The following is a 20625-nucleotide window of genomic DNA, read 5'->3' on the forward strand; positions in this document are numbered from 1 at the left end:
ATCTCAGATACAGCTCCCACCAAACCCAAGGGAGAAGTACATTTTGCTATTGTTTAGAGCAGGGGTCAGCGAACTTTTTACCTTTTACCCCAAAATATATTTAGATACGCCAACGATACCTTCTTGATTTGAAAGGAAGGAAATCATATAATCCGCTGACGTCAGCTGCCTGCCCCCCGCACCCGCATTATTCGCATGTGCAGCCAGTATGTGCGAGCGGGTGCGGTGAATTGGTTATTTGCCGGTCCATTTTCACCTATCAGTGTGGGGTGGCGGTGAGGGGTAGCTAGCATGTACCCAGCATTTTCATGGGGACGTCCATGAAACACTGGCCATTCCCATGGGTGCTACCCCTCGCCGCCGCCCCACGCCCCCTGCCCACACTTCTAGGTGCGAACAGACTGGAAAATATGCAATTCACCTTGCTCGTTCGCACAAAGCAGCTGCACATGCGCATAAAAGTTTATGCGCATGGGCAGTTTCTATCCATTGCTCCCCTGTGTGAATCAGAATGAGGGCCTATATATAGATTCTATATGCAATTAAATAAATTCCTCGGGGTAATGGACGTTCGCGTTGCTGAGACAGTCGGGCATGCATATAGATTCATATGCATGCCCGACTGTGCTTGGGCAGCGTGACTGTCCATTACCCCATTTGGGGTAATTTACCCCTGTTCCCTGACCACTGGTTTAGGGAACTGCTGCTGCATATGTACAGGGGCAAATACAGGATTTTCAGATGGGGGTTTCCAGAGGGGCGGAGCAAAGCACGGAGATGGACACGGAGAGGTGACCCAGTATATGCCCGGTCAGTTAAAGTATTATAGATAGACCAAATGTATATAAATATATAAATGTATATAAATAATATATATATATATATATATATATATATATATATATATATATATATATAATGTACTTTTCCTGAAGACGGGCTATGCCTGAAACACTGTAGACACCATACAGTAAAAAAACTTTTACATGTACCTGGAGTGACGCTCATCTTTGTTAATGATATATATATATATATAGACAAACTAAACAGTGCGCAACCAGTGATCCAATATAAGAGATGGGTGGTTTTACCGTCCCCACTAGCTTCAGTAGCTCAGTTCTCTATCACAGTTCACAATTGTTGTGTAGTTCTTATGCACTCAGATCTTGCACTTGATCCGGCAGCTCTGTTCTCCTGTGTCCAGGTACAGGTGTAGTAAATCTATTGGTAGAATAAGAACAGGCACTCCATAGTGCGGGTAAAAGTTGACAATTTTATTGGTAAACAATAAAAGCACACAAAGTGGGGATAAGATCACGTACCAAGGGTGGTGGCAGAGGCGTAACTTGGACCTTGTGGGCCCCATAGCAAAATCCTGATAGGGCCCCCTGTCATTGTCACTACAATGCCTCTTACGGGTACAGAAGAGTGATAGACAAAGAGGGTGTCAGGGAGAGACTGCTTTCTGGAAAAAAGGGAATGAAATAAAGGAGGGAGAGAGACAGAGAGGGTGTCAGGGAGTTAGAGGGAAATGCATATGAAGAAGATAGATGGAATTATAGATACTGTAGATGGTGTCAGAGAGAGAGTGGGAGGAGCAACAGGGAAAATGGGTGTGTGCATTAGTGAAAGACAGTGTATAGAAGGGAACAAGAGAGAGAATGTCAGGGAGAAAGACTGTCAGGGGAGATTGTGTGTCATTAAGAGTGATAGAGAGTGAGTGTCAAGGAGAGGGAGAGAAAGAAAGTGTCAGAGAGCATGGGAGAGAGAGTGTGTGTGAGGGAAAGAGAGGGAGAAAATGAGGGAGGGAAAGTGAGCAGGAGAGACATTAACAGGACAGGTAGAATTGACATAGAATTACACTGACAGACTGACTGGGGAAGGGTACTGACAGACAGAGCGATATATGGGTGCATAGATTAATTGGGCGGACAGGCAGGGCATAGATAGAGGTAAGGAGAAGGAGCATAGATGGGCAATACATGTATCCATGTATCCAGCAGATTGTGAACTTAAAGTGGCCTGGGACAAAAAACGATGAAAGTGGCCTCATGTACAGTAAGCAGGACCAAATAAACTGTAGTAGTGGCCCTAAGTACAGGTGGGATTGTTTTTAAGCACATGTGGATTGTACTTAAGTACAGGTGGTAGAAAGAGGGGGACACACAGAAGGGGGCAGATTGTCTCCAGCAAGGGGGAGGGTTCGCAGGCACACACAGGGCCTTATTTTGGTTCATTCTTTCTGACAAAATCCTTCTTAGATGGACAAAACCATGTGCACTGCAGGGGGGCAGATGTAACATGTGCAGAGAGAATTAGATTTGGGTGAGTAATTTTGTTTCTGTGCAGGGAAAATACTGACTGCTTTATTTTTACACTGCAATATAGATCTCACTTTGAAGTAAAACCCCACCCAAATCTAATTCTCTCTGCACATGTTACATCTGCCCCACCTGCAGTGCACATGGATTTGCCCATCTAAGAAGGATTTTGTCAGAAAGAATGAACCAAAATAAGGCCCACAGATTGGAGCAGGGGGCAGGGGCGTAACTAGCGTGAGGCAACCCCCGCGGCCGCTTGGGGGAGCGGGGGCAGCGGGGGCGCCTGCACCCTCATACCCCACGGTGCAGTGCAGGGACTGGGTCGGGACGCGCTGTCAGTCAGCAGCGCCGGCAGCAGGAACTCTCTCTCTCTCCCCTCTGACGGCAGCTAAGCTCCGAGTGTCATAGAGACAGGCTGCCGCTGGCTGCAGATAGAGGGAGCTAGTGTGCAGATCCTCTAAGCTCCAGCCTCCAGCGTGTCCTGTCCTGTACGAGAGATGGCCTGCCCTGGAATCTTGTGGCCAGCAGCTGAGTAGGTACAGTACTACTGTAGGTAGTGGTACACTTTGCTGAAGTTTGAGGGAGTGGGGGAGGACTTGGAGGTGGTATGTTTGTGTGTATATGCTGTGTGTGTGCTTGTATGCATGTGTGTATGTATTCTATGTGTGTGTGTGACTATGTATTCTGTGTGTATGTTTGCTATGTGTGTCTTCTGTACATGCTGTGTATCTTTTTTGTGTGTATGCTATGTGTTTGAAGTTATGCTGTGCTTGTGTGTGTGTGTGTGTGTGTGTGTATCTGATGTGTGTGTGTATCTATGTTATGTTGGTGTCTGTACATGGTGTGAGTGTGTGTGTGTGTGTGTGTGTGTGTGTGTATGCTACAGTATGTGTGTGAATGTATGCTATGTGTGTGAATGTGTGCTATGTGTGTGAATGCCCCTGCTCTCCCCTCAGACCATTTGCACTACTAGCAGTAATGGAAGCTGAAGCTGCAGTCATACATATATTTACACAGCAGCTACAGTTAGTAAAGAGTAGACACAGCAGAAACTGAGGTATGTAGTGGGAATAAAGGGGGGGGGGGGGGGACTTGTGTGCAGGGTGTGCATCATGTAAAGAGTGAATAAGATATTGTAGGTATAATGGCTAAGAGGGGTGGGAAATGGAATGTCATAAAATTCTGATGACAAATGATTGGCAAGGAGGAAATGTGCTAACATTATGATGAAAAATGTGAATGGTGGGAGGTGGGGGCATGTTATTAAAAATATGGACAGGTAACACAAATATCATGAGAAGGGGGCATGTGAAGAAAAATTTGAATGGTGGGGGCAATTGAGGATAATTGTGATGGGCAGGGGAGACATGTGAAGAAAAATGTGGGAATAGGGAAATTAAATGAAAAATGTAGTAGTGGGCCGTGAAGGAAAATTGAATAGGCAGGGTGTGTGCATGGATGAGAAGTTGATGAGCATGCAAGACTTTCAATATATTTTGTAAGGTCTTTGGTACTTTCTACAGATGGGCAACGGAGCCTGCCTTCGGTCCCCGCCCCCGTTGCCCTCAAACCCCCCACCCGGAGCGTCCCCCTAACCCTGCCCATCTCCCTGAAGTGGAGAGGGGCAGGGACATGCAGTGTCCCCGCCGAGAGACTGGGACGTGTGCGCGTGTGAAACGCACGCACGTCCCAGTTCAGTGTAGCCCCTGCCGCCAGCGCTCCCACAGCGGGGAGGGTCTGGCGAGCCCCGGCCAAGGATGGCAGGGGCTCCATCTGTATATCCATGCCTCTTTCATTTCTTTACCTCTGCCACAATCTACATTTGTCCCTCTAGGCACCCCTCTCCCCACTCGTCCTTCCTCATCTGTACATCTGCTACCTCCTCATCCTCATGTGTGCCTGCGCCTCCCCCATCCATGGCTGGTGGCTGCCATTAAAAGTGACCAACAGAAACAAGAATTATGGCAGGTAAGCACAATTTACATAACACACATGTTGTGTGTGTGTGTGTGTGATATATATATATATATATATATATATACACACATACGTTAGATGTCGTTACACATTGTGTCATATTGTGAAAGGGGGTCCTAAGGTAAGTCGCATATAGTGTAGGTGCACTATTTGGGGGGGGGCGCCAGAAAGTTTTTTGGCAGGGGGGAGCAAAATTTATAGTTACGCCACTGAGCAGGGGGGCAAGCTGCCAGCTGCAGGGGGGTTCGCAGACACACACAGATTTGAGCAGGGGGGGCAGGCTGTCACCTTCAGGTGGGGAGATCGCAGGCACACACAGGAGAGCATGGGAAGTGCCTGCAGTCACTTGGGGGGGGGTTGTCAGACACACATAGGAGGAAGCAAGCAAAGAGGCAGGCCTGACACTTGTCTGGGGGAGGGGGGTCACAGGCAGCCCAGTGGTGAGGATTAGGGGAAAGTAGCAGCATCTGCCCCCACCCCCATTCTTTTACCTGTCTGGGTGTGGGAGCCATCCTGTCAGCCTTACATCGGGAGGAGTTGTGCCGACAGTCACTGTCCATCCTCCTCTGTGCTGACTGCTGGGGAGGAGCACTTCTCTGCGCATCCTGCTACATTGCAGGATGATGAAACCGCCGGGCACCCGCTGGTAACACAATCTCAGCGAGCGCCCGGCAATTAGAAAAGTAAGCTGCAGCACCCTCTATAGTGGCTAGGGAAGCCAATCCCGGAGCATTTTTTCAATCCCGGGATTCGGAATTTAAAAATGCTCAATCCCGGGATTCCCGGGATTGGCTTCCCTAAAAAAAAAATGCCCTTCATTATTACTTACAGGGCAGGCCAGATGCGGCCAGGAACCCGGTGGGTGATGTGCACTGCAGGTGAGGCAGGTGTAAAACCCTACCCAAATCTAATTATCTCTGCACAAGTAACACCTGTCTCACCTGCAGTGCACATGGTTTTGTCCATCTAAGAAATATTTTGTCAGAAAGAGTGATCTAGAATAAGGGCCACAGTTCCTGCTGGAGCCTGCACAAAAATAGCCCTGTATGTGTATATATATATATATATATATATATGGAGAAAAAGGAGTTTCAGAGTGCGCCAATTCATTTGCATATACAACAAATTTGTTAAACCAACAATATAATAGTCCGAAAGAGATTTATATAAAAGTTTATTCAGGAATCTTCCAAATGGTGATAAAGGCCTTTATCATCATTTGGAAGATTCCTGAATAAACTTTTATATAAATCTCTTTCGGACTATTATATTGTTGGTTTAACAAATTTGTTGTATATGCAAATGAATTGGCGCACTCTGAAACTCCTTTTTCTCCATCTCTAAACCTTTGGGTCCTGTCTAACAGGGGGCCCCTCAGAGGTGCCTGCCTTCTCTTCGTGAGGCGCGGTTGGGTTCTTTGGTCTTATATATATATATATATATATATATATATATATATATATATATATATATATATATATATATATACATACATACATACACACACACACACACACACACACACATACATACATACATACATACAGGGGCGTCAAGAGCAGTGTAGGCCCCTACCGATCCTCCAGCGGTAGGGGTGGGGGAAGCTTTGATGTCCCGCGGGTGGTAGGGGGTATTATATCAACCGCTCAGCATGTAGGGCCTGGATCAGTAATTTCCACTAATTACCCCTTTACTGCACAGATGGTGGGAGATGGGGTGGGAGAAGGGGGCATTGGGCTGAATGAAGGGGCCCTGATACATAACTTCCAGGGTGGTAGAGGATGATTAATACACAGAGGAGGGGTGTATAGTGGAGTGGGCTTATTATTCATAATTTTCAGGTGGGAGGACAGCTTGCTTGACTGCAGATATCTCCAGTTCCCGGAAATAGATTTCTCCGATTCTAATGGAATTATAAACTAGAGAATCCCACCTACCATCTGGTATTGGGGACTAGGGATCACAGTTTAGGAGGCAGAGCAATCTGCCAATGAGTATATAAAACTACATACCAGGTGTGTGGAGCTGGAGCAGTAACCAGCTGCTGGAAGGCTGATATCTCTGGTTCTGGGAACAGTAGAGACAAGCTACTAGTGTCCATCAAAGGGGAGAGTCCCAGCTTTTGGAATATACCCTCAGAAAAAATCTAAGTCAGACAAAACCTGAACTATCTGAGTGGGAAGAGCAATTAACAGGCTTGGATGGGGACCACTGCTTTGAAGTCAGATATCTCCTGTTCCCAAGGGCCGATTTTTAAAATTCATATATCCATGGAAAGAGTGGACCCTCAGCTTTCAGCCTAGGGCCCTTAGACTCCGGGGGGGGGGGTTTCTGGGTACTCAGAAACCCCCCTGCGTGCGCTACTGATGTATTCTATAAAAAACAGCTGTTCTGCTGTACAAGCAAGGCCCTGAATCTTGGGATGTGGCCTAGTTCACGGACAATGGGGGTTATTCAGAGCTGATCGCTTCTCTGCTTATTTGCAGAGCCCTGTGATCAGATAGTGACATCCCCGCCAGAGTGATATCACGGCTTGTGCAAGGCTGCAAATGGCTTGTGAAAATATCGCAGATCATCGAAATCTATTCACAACTCACTCACCATTTAATGATTTTACCAGTGTGTACAGTCTGTGCGTGACCCAGGACCTACTCGGTCGGAGTGATCGGGGGCGAAGCTGATGTCACACACCCTCTCTGAAAACGCCTTGGCACGCCTACATCTTCCCTGACACTCCCAGTATATGTCCGGTTCACCCTCCAAACGCCGGCTTCCTGTCAATCAACTTACAATGACGCTACCTCGCGCATGCATACTATGATCCCTATACTTGCGCAGTCGATCAATAATCGGCCAGGCTGGGATTCCGCAGCCCAGTGATCAGGCCTGAATATCCTCAAATGTATAAGTAGAGAGTAAAAAGGTTGACACCGAATGGTCGACAGTTAATATTTTGTCAGTCAAAAGACATTGAAAAAAGGTTTGCACATGAAAATGTCAACTTTTGTTGTCAATTTCAAAGTCCTGTGTAGGAGGCAGAAGGTAGATGCAGTAGGAATTGGGAGCTCATTGGTGGCTGCTCCTGTGAGTGGATCCAGAGTGGATGCTAATATCACACAGTGGGCCAAATGTAATAGGGTGAGAGTTTCAGAAAGTGAGAGATTTTGGGAGAGTTTTCCCATGTTTTTTAAAGCAGCAATCAATTACACTGCAAAACCAGGTTGATGTTGCCATGTAATTGATTGCTGCTTTAAAAAACAGGGGAAAACTCTCCCAAAATGTCTCACTTTCTGAAACTCTCACCCTATTAAATTTGGCCCGCCAGCGTGTCTAATAGAAAAATTTTATATGACATACAATAGACATAGGAACATGAACAATTGAAATTTTAAAAAGAAAAATCAATATATAAATCAATGATAGAGATTATTTCATGCTTTGTTGGCTATGGGTAAGGGGATGGACACCTCTGTATTCCTCATGATAGGATCCTGTTCCTATAATTGGACTGTGCTGGATAGAAAGGGCCACTCATGGTAATACCACTCATGACTTTGGGTAATGAGTCCTGCGCTAAATTGCAGATTTAAGGAAAAAACCCTTTTGGAGTGGGACCGACGACTGCTCCTGGTACTGGAGCAGGAATCCGTTTTTTTAATCCACATGGGTTCTTTGAGGAAGGAGGTGTCTGTGCTGATGCATTTCGCTAGAAAAAACTGGGAACCTTCCTAGACAAACTGCCATTAGTGCAGCAGGTGCAGTGCAGCAGGTCCCCTGAGGACTAAGGTGCCCACTGCTGCCTCTGTCACTCTTCCTGTCATTCCCTGTCACACTCTGCTTCCCCCTGCCTCTCTCTGTCACACATTGCCTCCCCCTGTCACACTCTGCCTCCCCCTGTCGCTCCCTGTCACCCACTGTTGCATATTGTGAACTTTGGTTGGGATGGAGGAGATCCCAAATGATATATTTGCACCGGGGCCTCAACCCACAATCTCCGCCACTGCCCGCCCCCTTAGTAGTAATATCCTGTAATGCCCCTTACACATAAAGCCAACACCACAATGCCAATTAAACATAATGCCACACACCATAATGCCCATTACACATAATGCCACACACCATAATGCCCATTACACATAATGCCACACACCCTAATGTGCGTATGTGCAGTTGGTCCAAAAGCGGCCATATTTCCTGGACTGATATGCACAGAAGCTCTCGATTAACGCTACCAATGATGGCAACAGCCCGACAAGGGAGTGATGGGAGGCCTCTGAGGTGGCAATAGTACAGGCTGACCGGAATTTGGCATGGTGTCCCATCAAGCCAATCTGCCCCTGGGTGGCATGAAGAAAGGCAGAGGGGTCATGGAGACAGAGTAGTCATGGAAACAGAGGGGTCATGGAGACAGAGGGGTCATGGAGACAGGCAGAGGGGACATAGAGAGCATGGAGACAGAGGCAGGGTGGTCATGGAGACAGGCATTGGGGGCATGGAGACAGGTTGATGAGGGCATGGTAATAGGTGGAGGCAGCATAGAGACAGACATCAGGAGCTGGAGCCATCAGGAGGCCATAAAAGAGAATAGGGACCCACTGCACGCTTTTTCTGCACTTTGACGTGGAGACAATATTGAGGAGAGGAATGGGCCGTGCACTGTGTGCTGGGATTATGTAGACTCTGCCCCTGCTGCTGCCCGGCTCAAACATCCCCAGCTTCTTCCCAGCGATGTCTCCTCCCCAATCCTGTGGCCGGTGACAATAAGTACAGTGTAAAGCTGCCCATACACTAGTAAGATTTATCTTCAGATCTGGCTGGTTGGAACAAAAACATGGTTATGGATGAGTGACAGTTTGTCAGTTTCCAGTATTTCCAAGCAAATGGTGAACTGTCATTTGCTCTCATCCATAACCATGTTTTTGTTTCAACCAGCCAGATCTGAAGATAAATCTGCGTGTGTATGGCCACATTAAAAGGGGGTGATCTGTGCAGATTACTCACCAGGGCTGCCGCTGCAAAAAATATATTTGAGGAGGACGGGAGCTCCTCTGAGTCATCCGGGCAGCTGAGAACAACTGCATCCAACAGTCACACCGCTGCGACACCCGGCCATATTGCCCCTGAAGTAGTCTGCAGTGTCTCCTCTCCAGGCTTCTCCCAGAGAGCATCCTAAATATCTATTTATTTGTGCCTAACATTCTTAATACTTTTATATTAACTAATTAATAAACTCATACATAACATTAATAGAAACAGTGGGGCAGATGTATTAAGCTTTAACAAGAGATAAATTCAAGGGTGATGAGGAGAGATAAACGTCCAGCCAATCACCTGCTAATTGCCATGTTACAGGCTGTGTTTGAAAAAAGTCAGTAAGGAGCTGATTGGCTGGACATTTATTTCTCCTTATCACCCTTGCATTTATCTCTTGTTAAGGCTTAATACATCTGCCCCAGTGTTAGGTAAAACTATGTTGTACAAATGGTATAACTGTGTTCTCATTTATTTTGGGTGAACAAAGTTCTACAGTCATGACTTTCCGGTACATAAAATGGAAAAAAACGAATTAAAGGAATAAAAATCTAAAGGAGTTCCTAACGTTTTATAAGGGTCTGATGCATGTTTGCTCATAGTAAAGCTTCCAACCAAATGTGTGAATAAACTACTATATAAGTTTGTATATTTTCCACTGCCAGGCAGGAAATATCAGTTATACTGCTGTCAGCTGTTATAAGCAAGTGTCAATAGGGAACTCTCATTACCATAATATACACATGTAATGTCATTACCTGGACAGAAGTGTTGAACCAATGTGAATTGATCATAAAAAATAAAAAAAAAATAACAGATAGATCTATCTATCTATCTATCTATCTATCTATCTATCTATCTATACCTAGAGGTATATATATATATATATATATATATATATATATATAACAAAAATATATAGAAGTGCGCTCTATACAATGTTTACCACATTATAATTAATAAAATATAATATAAATATAATATAATAATTAATAAAATAATAGATAAAAATGAAAACAAATAAAACAAAAATGATTTATTCCATTTTACAGCACAATAAAATTTTCTATTTTCACAGAATTTAGATCCAACACCTGTATGGCTTCATTTCATTAGAGAAACCCTTTGCGTTTCGTCCAAACATGGACTACATCAGGGGTAGTAGGAATCTACAGTATATGGATAATATTGAAGGAGACAATATTTTCTCACAATCATGGCTGGGTGTGGTAAATGTAACCACAGAGGTGGAAGGTTTAGCCCCTATATGGGTCTTATTGAAGGAGACAATATTTTCTCGCAATCAGCAATAACAGGTGGTGTTCTTAATAGTAGGGTGTGGTCTATGTTACCACAATAGAAAGAATAGCTCCTAGAGAATTAGAGTAATCAGTGCAGTCATATTTTATACTATTTTATAAACATTATCATCTCCAAGCGCCGGGTCCACCGCACTGGGAGCAAGCCCAGCACCAAGGTAAGCTGCTGGCCTGCCCTCAGCCTCTGTGACCCCCCCTAGCCCTCGTCTGCGAGGTGAATGGTTGCCACACACAGACATCCATTCACCTCCTCCCTGCCTCCGCTCCTTTCTGCACATTACAGCAGGCAGCAGCGGAGGCTGTGTGCGCCACCTTCCCAATCTCCTTATTGACCACAAGACGTATAACCCGGCATACCCATTTACACCTCCCCCCACCTGGGTCCTCCCCGTGTTCCACTCTGGTCAGGACCGGGGTAGGTTTAGTGAGAAAATGGATGTGGCTTTTTGTTTTTCAGCTACCCCTCTTACACTGACGCTGACGAGTTTTTGCCTCGCTTTTCTAGTCTTTGTAATATAACTGACAAATGGGGTGTGGTATATGGTCCCGACATTCGGGATCCTGACAGTCATTAGCCCGACGTCGGGATCCCTACTGGCCAGACTCAGACAGCGGGGCAAGCGCAACAAAGCCCCTTGCGGGCTCGCTGCACTCGCACTGTGAGGCACGCTGGATAGCCAGACTGGGCACGGTATCCCCACGGGGACTTAATGAGTATTCAGGTATTAATGTTCTTTTATAAATAAATGAGTGAGGTATTTGATTTCTAAAAAACGTTTTTATTGTATAATAATGAAATACCCTATGACTAGATGGCAGTTAGTCATATTGATAAATAGTATCTTTCCATTCTTTGCTTTTCACTTGGTTGTAGGTTCCCCCTTTTTTTGTATAGCCTTATATATATAAACCTTTTTTCTCTCTTCTTTATACTCACACTAGTCTGCCGAGCATGCAGACATCATCAAAACCACCATGTGTTTACCACACACCCCCAGATTATACATATCTATATGTATATCATATGATTATATATGTTTTTCCTTTTATATATTTTTTTTAAATAATTGTCAGGTAGGGGTGATGGATAGATAATAAGTAAACAAATTCTTTGATATTTGTTCCAGATATTTTATAACAATGTATTCTTGTTTTTCCTTTTTTTATTATTTAGTCTATGTTAGCACTTTATTTTTGTATAGTATTTTTTGCTACTGATTGCTTGTATGACACCTTCAGGTGAGACCCCAACCAATCTGCCGCATTGAGGCGGGAGAAGAGGTGGAGTTTCACCTGCACGTTGCTGCGTTGGTGGGTGGTCCCACTGACGCAGGATACACCTGTTTGCTATAAGTATGGTTCTAGTCACTTGTGTGTTAAGCCTGAAGAAAATACCCACGTATTGAAACGTTGCTTGAAAATAAAGTCTGTTTGCACCGATTGTATGGTCTGGAGTGCCGCGTCATTTCGAAGTCTATATCTACCCTTGGACGAAGGCACCTGCAAAGCTACTAATTCTCGGAGGTGTGCCCGGCATACAAACAAAGTCTATATTTGGAGAAGATCGCTGACCCCGCTCGACTCCTGCTGTTGGCACCCTCATCTGTACACAGAATCAGGTGTTTCACGTTCCTGTTGTCTTACACAGCTGATATAAAGAAGCCGTCTGTTTCCAGCACAATACAGCCCCTGCACCGCACTGGTGAGATACTGCAATATGTCACAACCTGCTGCTACGGGTTTTTCCCGAATCACCTATCCAACAGGTGAAACCTTCAGCTACACTGATACCGAGGCGGAGACTATACGTCTACAAAGCCAGCTATGTGAGCTCGAAGAAGCTATGCCCCTGGAAGACGCTTTCCGTGACCTGGTGAGACTAAAGAAACGTGAGACTGACTATTTTTACCATGCCTTATCGTTAAGCGAATACCACCGTGCAAAAATGATACCGCGCGGTTTGCGGGTAAAAAACGCACCTACTATTGGCAAGTATGATGCCGATTTTTGCAGAAAATGGGTGGCCATCGCTAATAAATGTGCATTGGACTGGATGTTACTAATCATTGACCACTCATCAAAAGAGGTCAAGGACTGTTAAGAGAAAATTGTGGCTTTCGAAGCTGTCCATAAAGCTAACTTGCTTAATGATCCGTCTACATTATGGTACGACAAACTTAGTACCCAGATACAAATATACAAACGTGATCTTATAAAATTTAAGAAGGAGAAAAAGTTCAAAGTGGAGAAGGACTATGAACGCCAAACAGTCTATCATTGGACCAGCCCCCATTGTGATCGGGCTCAACAAAAACCCTTCTTCCGACGAGGACGTAACAGAATAGAACACCAACAGAGCTCCACGGAGTTTAACTCGTCCAGCAGTGAGAGTGGTGCACACAATCCTAAGACCGCTAGAAATCGCAAAGCCCCAATCCCTTTAGCGGTGAGAACACGGGCCCAACTCGGAGGCTCAGACGCTTCACCAGGAGGAGAGGACAAAGCCGGCGGCAGAAGGGGAAATCGAGCACCGAAGGGCAGGCGAATTTAGTTGTGAATTTGTCATCACATACATTATCGCCTATTGAAACACAAGTTCTCTCCAAAGGACTTTCCTTTATTCCTTCTACTTGTCACAATGAACTTGAATGGACACTCGAACAGCATCGCTTGTCACGCCAGCTACGTTTAAAGGAATACTTCAACAAACCTCGTAATAAACCTGATGAGACTGTGAGTACTGACCAGTTACATACTGGTGATATTCCTAAACAATTACGTAAAGTCATGCCCAAATCGAACTTTGACCCCCAATCCCAGAATGTGTCAATACAATCCTTTTCTACTGTGACCAATTTTGAAGTATGTCAAATGGTGAATGAACATGTTCCTGTGCACGTTAACCTGAGTAAAAATGAACGCAATGCACTTAAGTCTCTGTCTAATGATAGATCACTGGTGTTCCGTCCTGCGGATAAGGGCGGGGCATTAGTGATCATGGATATTGATAAATACCATGTACAGGTCATGCAACATTTGGATGATGTATCCACTTATCGCTGCTTGAGAGGTGACCCTTCTAACATGTTTAGAATCGAATTACAGAATATTTTGCAAAGTGCGGTGGATTCAGGAGCTATCTCGGAGTCTTTAAAAAAAGCTTTACTTCCTGAATACCCCTTGATACCTCAATTTTATTGCATCCCTAAAATTCATAAGGCGATAGTGGATCCACCTGGCAGGCCGATTGTGGCGGCCAGGAATTCACTGATGCAGCCTACATCGATTTTTATCGATAGTATACTGCAACCATGTATTCGAGGACACCCCCGATATCTCCTTGATACCACCGCACTTCTTAGGAATTTGCAGAATTTACCAAGTGATATGTCCGATGTATCGATGTTTTCGATAGACGTAACAGCATTATATACGTCTATTCCCCATGATATGGGACTATCGGCACTGAGACGGTTTCTAACTAACAATACGTTGTACCAGGGTCCTAACATCGGACTAGTAATTGATTTGATGTCAATGATACTTACAAAATTTTTTTTTATCTATGGCGAGCGATTCTTCCTGCAGCTGATGGGCGTGGCTATGGGGGCGGCGGTAGCCCCCTCATATGCCAACATTTACATGTTTGAGCTCGAACAATCTTTATTTTTTGATACCCCCTCAGTTGCAGGAAGAATCGTTCAATATAATCGATACATCGATGATTTATTAATCTTTTGGCGGGGGGCACCAGAAGATATGATATCACTGATCGAGTCCCATAACCTAGGAGAGAGTCCCGTAAAATTCACCTTCTCTTTTAGCAAAGAAGTGATACACTTTTTGGATGTTTGCATTACTATCAAGGGAGGTGAAATCTGTACTAGCCTTTATTCCAAACCCACAGATAGAAATAATCTGTTGGCATTTAATAGCTGTCATCCTAGATCCACCATTAGGAGCCTCCCCTACTCTCAGCTTTTGAGAGTTAGGAGGATAGTATCCGACCCTATAATGACTAACACACAAATGGATGAGATGATTGGCCGGTTTTCAGAACGGGGCTATCCATCTGTAGAATTACAAGCGACCAAAGAGAGGGTGTTGGCTATTAATCGTAGTGATTTATTAAATCCTAAACAGGAGGGACCTGACATTAAAAAACGGTTACCATGGGTGACCACATACACCCATCATAGTCCTGAAACTGTAAAAATAGTGCGCCAACATTGGCCATTACTCCAGGCTGACACACAATTGGGGCTTAAAGAGACATCCTTGTTGCCTAGCTTTAAACGATCTAAAAATATTAGAGATATTTTAGTAAAATCTGATGCTTCACCCAAATGTGTAAAAAAAACATCCAACAAATTGGGCTGCATACGATGCACTTGCACCACATGCAGCTTTATGATTCCAGGAGCCTCATTCAATCATCCCCAAACTGGGAAAGCGATACCCATTCGACATCTGTTGACATGTAATACCACACACACTGTATATCAAATTATTTGCCCTTGTGGGCTTTCTTATATAGGGTAAACTGAAAGACCCTTTAAGGAAAGAATGACAGCACATCGATCATCGATACGCATTGCACTCAATAAAGGGTCAAGTGACCAGCCGGTCCCCCGTCATTTTATTGAAGCAAAACATAATCTGTCCTCTCTGAAATATAGAATGATAGACCATATTCCGGCCTCAATTCGAGGTGGGAATAGGGGACTATCATTATTGAAGTGTGAGGCACGCTGGATAGCCAGACTGGGCACGGTATCCCCACGTGGACTTAATGAGTATTCAGGTATTAATGTTCTTTTATAAATAAATGAGTGAGGTATTTGATTTCTAAAAAACGTTTTTATTGTATAATAATGAAATACCCTATGACTAGATGGCAGTTAGTCATATTGATAAATAGTATCTTTCCATTCTTTGCTTTTCACTTGGTTGTAGGTTCCCCCTTTTTTTGTATAGCCTTATATATATATAAACCTTTTTTCTCTCTTCTTTATACTCACACTAGTCTGCCGAGCATGCAGACATCATCAAAACCACCATGTGTTTACCACACACCCCCAGATTATACATATCTATATGTATATCATATGATTATATATATATGTTTTTCCTTTTATATATTTTTTTTAATAATTGTCAGGTAGGGGTGATGGATAGATAATAAGTAAACAAATTCTTTGATATTTGTTCCAGATATTTTATAACAATGTATTCTTGTTTTTCCTTTTTTTATTATTTAGTCTATGTTAGCACTTTATTTTTGTATAGTATTTTTTGCTACTGATTGCTTGTATGACACCTTCAGGTGAGACCCCAACCAATCTGCCGCATTGAGGCGGGAGAAGAGGTGGAGTTTCACCTGCACGTTGCTGCGCTGGTGGGTGGTCCCACTGACGCAGGATACACCTGTTTGCTATAAGTATGGTTCTAGTCACTTGTGTGTTAAGCCTGAAGAAAATACCCACGTATTGAAACGTTGCTTGAAAATAAAGTCTGTTTGCACCGATTGTATGGTCTGGAGTGCCGCGTCATTTCGAAGTCTATATCTACCCTTGGACGAAGGCACCTGCAAAGCTACTAATTCTCGGAGGTGTGCCCGGCATACAAACAAAGTCTATATATATATATATATATATATATATATATATATATATATATATATATATATATATATATATATATATAAAAAATATATAGAAGTGCGCTCTATACAATGTTTACCACATTATAATTAATAAAATATAATATAAATATAATATAATAATTAATAAAATAATAGATAAAAATGAAAACAAATAAAACAAAAATGATTTATTCCATTTTACAGCACAATAAAATTTTCTATTTTCACAGAATTTAGATCCAACACCTGTATGGCTTCATTTCATTAGAGAAACCCTTTGCGTTTCGTCCAAACATGGACTACATCAGGGGTAGTAGGAATCTATATGGATAATATTGAAGGAGACAATATTTTCTCACAATCATGGCTGGGTGTGGTAAATGTAACCACAGAGGTGGAAGGTTTAGCCCCTATATGGGTCTTATTGAAGGAGACAATATTTTCTCGCAATCAGCAATAACAGGTGGTGTTCTTAATAGTAGGGTGTGGTCTATGTTACCACAATAGAAAGAATAGCTCCTAGAGAATTAGAGTAATCAGTGCAGTCATATTTTATACTATTTTATAAACATTATCATCTCCAAGCGCCGGGTCCACCGCACTGGGAGCAAGCCCAGCACCAAGGTAAGCTGCTGGCCTGCCCTCAGCCTCTGTGACCCCCCCTAGCCCTCGTCTGCGAGGTGAATGGGTGCCACACACAGACATCCATTCACCTCCTCCCTGCCTCCGCTCCTTTCTGCACATTACAGCAGGCAGCAGCGGAGGCTGTGTGCGCCACCTTCCCAATCTCCTTATTGACCACAAGACGTATAACCCGGCATACCCATTTACACCTCCCCCCACCTGGGTCCTCCCCGTGTTCCACTCTGGTCAGGACCGGGGTAGGTTTAGTGAGGAAATGGATGTGGCTTTTTGTTTTTCAGCTACCCCTCTTACACTGACGCTGACGAGTTTTTGCCTCGCTTTTCTAGTCTTTGTAATATAACTGACAAATGGGGTGTGGTATATGGTCCCGACATTCGGGATCCTGACAGTCATTAGCCCGACGTCGGGATCCCTACTGGCCAGACTCAGACAGCGGGGCAAGCGCAACAAAGCCCCTTGCGGGCTCGCTGCACTCGCCATGCTGCGGGAACGGTGGCTCGCTACGCTTGCCACCTATTCTATTCTCCCTCTATGGGGGTCATGGACCCCCACAAGGGAGAATAGCTGGTGGCTGCCAGGACCCTGAGTGTCGGGGTTTTGACTGTCGGGATCCCGATGTCGGGGTTTTGACTGTCGGGATCCCGACTTTTGGGAAACTGTCCGGCACCCGACAAATAATACACAGAGATATGTCACTGGTTCCTAATTAATTAATTCACTCACTGCATTCTTGTTAGCAATGGTTCAGCACACAAATGACCCTTAAACTGTAAAGTGTTTTGGAAACAATTTGCTATTCCAATGTTTTTAGTATCCTTAGAGTGAATTTTGTTTGGTTGACCTGATGTATGCAAACTAATATTTCGGACTTCGGTCAAAGTGTTCCCATTTGAGGTAGCTAAAAAGTGCTGTGCATATCTATTTGTGAGTGTGGTCTTAAGTAGTTCCTCCCAGTTGCCCGGAATCAACTTACGCCAGGACAGCTTTCAATGAAATGATTCAAACTTGCAGGGGAGGAGAGGTGCCCCCTTGGAAGTAGGAGCCCCGCGGTAGATGACTCCATTGCCTCTGGTAATTGATCTATAAGGGCTTGGCACTAGGGAGAAGTACTTCAAAATCAATTTTTCTACGCTGGTTTGAGAATCTGCGACCAGTGCATGCATCTTTATTGTTGGACTTGTTGGACTATTGTTGTACCCAGAGGAAACCCAGAGAAACTTAGAGTTCTACAGTACAGAAACCCCAATGCACCCATACTAACCATTATGCCATACGTCTCCTATATGGTGTGATAACTAAATGTATATCTACTTAATTTTTTCATAATTCATTTAAAACATATCAAAAGCAATTGAAAAAGTTTTAAAAATATGAAGCTTCTTAAACTGAGAATTCCCCTGATTAGTCAAACCCAAAAACATACTTTCCGACAAACAAGCCCATTTGGAAAAATGTGACAAAATATCCCATGTACCCAGTACCAAACCATCAGACACTGACCTATTCAGTATACAGTATGTGTCACAAGTACATTTGCCATAAGAACACTCTTGTAAGGCCTCTAATGCCCCTTTCACACAAGAAGGAAATTATTGGGTTAAAGCTTTTCAACCTGGGAATTTGCTGAAAAACCCGGGTTTTTCTGTGGTGTGAAAGGTTCAGCATGGGTCTTAACTCCCGGCACTCCAACCCTGCTCTTGACCAGGGTCGGTGAGTCAGGATTTAAGACCTGTGTTGACCCTTTCACACCACAGAAAAACCCTGGTTTTTCAGCAAATTCCCGGGTTCAAAAGCTTGAACCCGGTAATTTGTGGGTGGTGTGAACTGGGGTCAGGCTGCACCTGGCAAAATGACCCAGCACTCAAAAATGCTGGGTAATTGCCGGGTGGTTGGTGTGAAAGGGGTATGAGAGATCTATAGCACCCTTGTATTTAGAGGATGTGGACCAGGGCCTGATTTAAGGTTCCAGGTGCCCTAGGCTAATACAAACGTAGCTCCCCTTGTAATGTTGCTAAACACCAGTGTGTGGGTGCCCATTCCAGAGGCAGAACTACCATTGGGGCAGCAGTTGCAGTGCACTGGGGCCCTTAAGGACTAAGGAGCCCACTGCTGCCACCCACTGCTGTGTGGTATATTGTGAACTTGGTCTGGAGCGGAGGAGGGGCCAACCACTCGCAAGTTCCGCTAATGTGTCATTCATATGGCCCATGTGCATGTAACGAACGGTATACAACTTGCATGTAGGATCTAATGCTTGTGCTTTATGAAGGAGACTTTGGCTTTAGGCTGCCCGGCTGGCGCTGTAGCACAATGTGCATAAAGTAATGGCACCATCAGTAAGTTACATTAGTACAGCCACCTGGCAGTCACCGTAAGAACTTTACCTCTCACAGTACATCGGAACAGGTGATAGCTAAGAAGCATGAAATCAATTAGTCCTTAATTTTATTCCTTGGCTGTCACCTGCCTGATAAGTACTGAAAGATTGCTGGCGAGTACTCTAAGGGGCCCATTTACTATAAGATCACATATACAATGCGATCTGTGATCTACCACCCAGGATCGCATTGCAATATAAGATATTATTGGTGGGAGACAGCAGACACAAGGACAGGGGCTCTGAAAGGAACCCATCCCTTCCATCTGCTTTACTGGCTGCCGGGGGTTCAGCGCATATGCAATCAGCGCTGACCCCCTGCCTGACCGTTCAGTCCTCGTTGCCTGGCCAGAGCTGCAGTAAGTAGCCCATGGGCTACAATGGGCTACCACCATATGATTTGTCATTGTTTGCAATTATCTTATGAATTTTGTGACATATATTTTATTTTATCTTCAACAATATCGGGGGGCATGGATGAGCCTCCTTGGCAACCTGGGCCTCAACACAGGCCATGGTACTTTGTACCCTCTTTCTTAACCTTTTGATGTTTTTGTATGTTTCTGAAAAATGGGGTTTCATGAATAAGAATGTCAACCTATTATTCATTTTCAAATGTTACTTTTAATTAATGAATATCAAAATGAAACCAAGAACTTTAAAACTTCCACCTTGGTCTTATGCAGTATGATAATGGTTTAAATAGTATTATTGGCAAATAAAAAAGAAAATAAATCCATTTTATGGGTTGCAAAGCCCTTAGAATGGGCAAATATGTATCAGGTATAAGCCACAACTTTAATGGGTGGTTTCTGAAGAGATGAGTTCATAGTTCATTAGGGTATCTGGATGGCTGGCAGACAATGTCTAGGTCAACAGTCAATAGCTTTACCCTAAAAGAACGACATGCACAAGGTCGGCATCGACACAGGTCGACACAAGCAAAATGTCAACATGGCAATGGTCAACAAATGGAAAAGTTGACTTGAGTTTTACACAATATTTTACATTTTGGGGGACTTTTTCATGCTTTACTATCTATGTGGATTCCGATTAGGGATGGTAAAGTGTGCCGAGCACAGCAGTAGCAGTACAGCCCCTTCAGAATCCAGTTTGCCGAGCCCACCAGTAGAGGAGTGAGGACCAGGGCCTGATAAAAGGTATATGGTGCTCTAGGCTAATACACATGCTGGTAAACACACGTGTATGGGGGTAACCCAGTGGCGGAAGTTGTGGGTGGCGAGCCCAGGTGCAAAAATATAATTTGGTCATGTATGATCTAATGCTTGTGCAATGAAGCACAATGTATTT

At 44.1% G+C, this 20625-nt stretch overlaps 1 protein-coding gene across 1 annotated transcript in view; it reads left to right on the forward strand.

Annotated features, from left to right (window-relative positions):
- Window positions 1–2753: 2753 nt before the first annotated feature.
- The window catches only part of SPARC (secreted protein acidic and cysteine rich), a 45501-nt gene continuing 27629 nt past the window's right edge, over window positions 2754–20625 (forward strand). The window contains exons 1-2 of the mRNA XM_083181749.1: window positions 2754–2857; window positions 4156–4289. Of these exons, the coding sequence (XP_083037875.1) occupies window positions 4213–4289 (77 nt within the window). The 5' untranslated portion in view covers window positions 2754–2857; window positions 4156–4212. The remainder of the gene's footprint in view (window positions 2858–4155; window positions 4290–20625) is intronic.

This window comes from Crinia signifera, chromosome 4, assembly GCF_055691185.1.
Source record: "Crinia signifera chromosome 4, ASM5569118v1, whole genome shotgun sequence".
In the NCBI taxonomy this organism is placed as follows: Eukaryota; Metazoa; Chordata; class Amphibia; order Anura; family Myobatrachidae; genus Crinia; species Crinia signifera.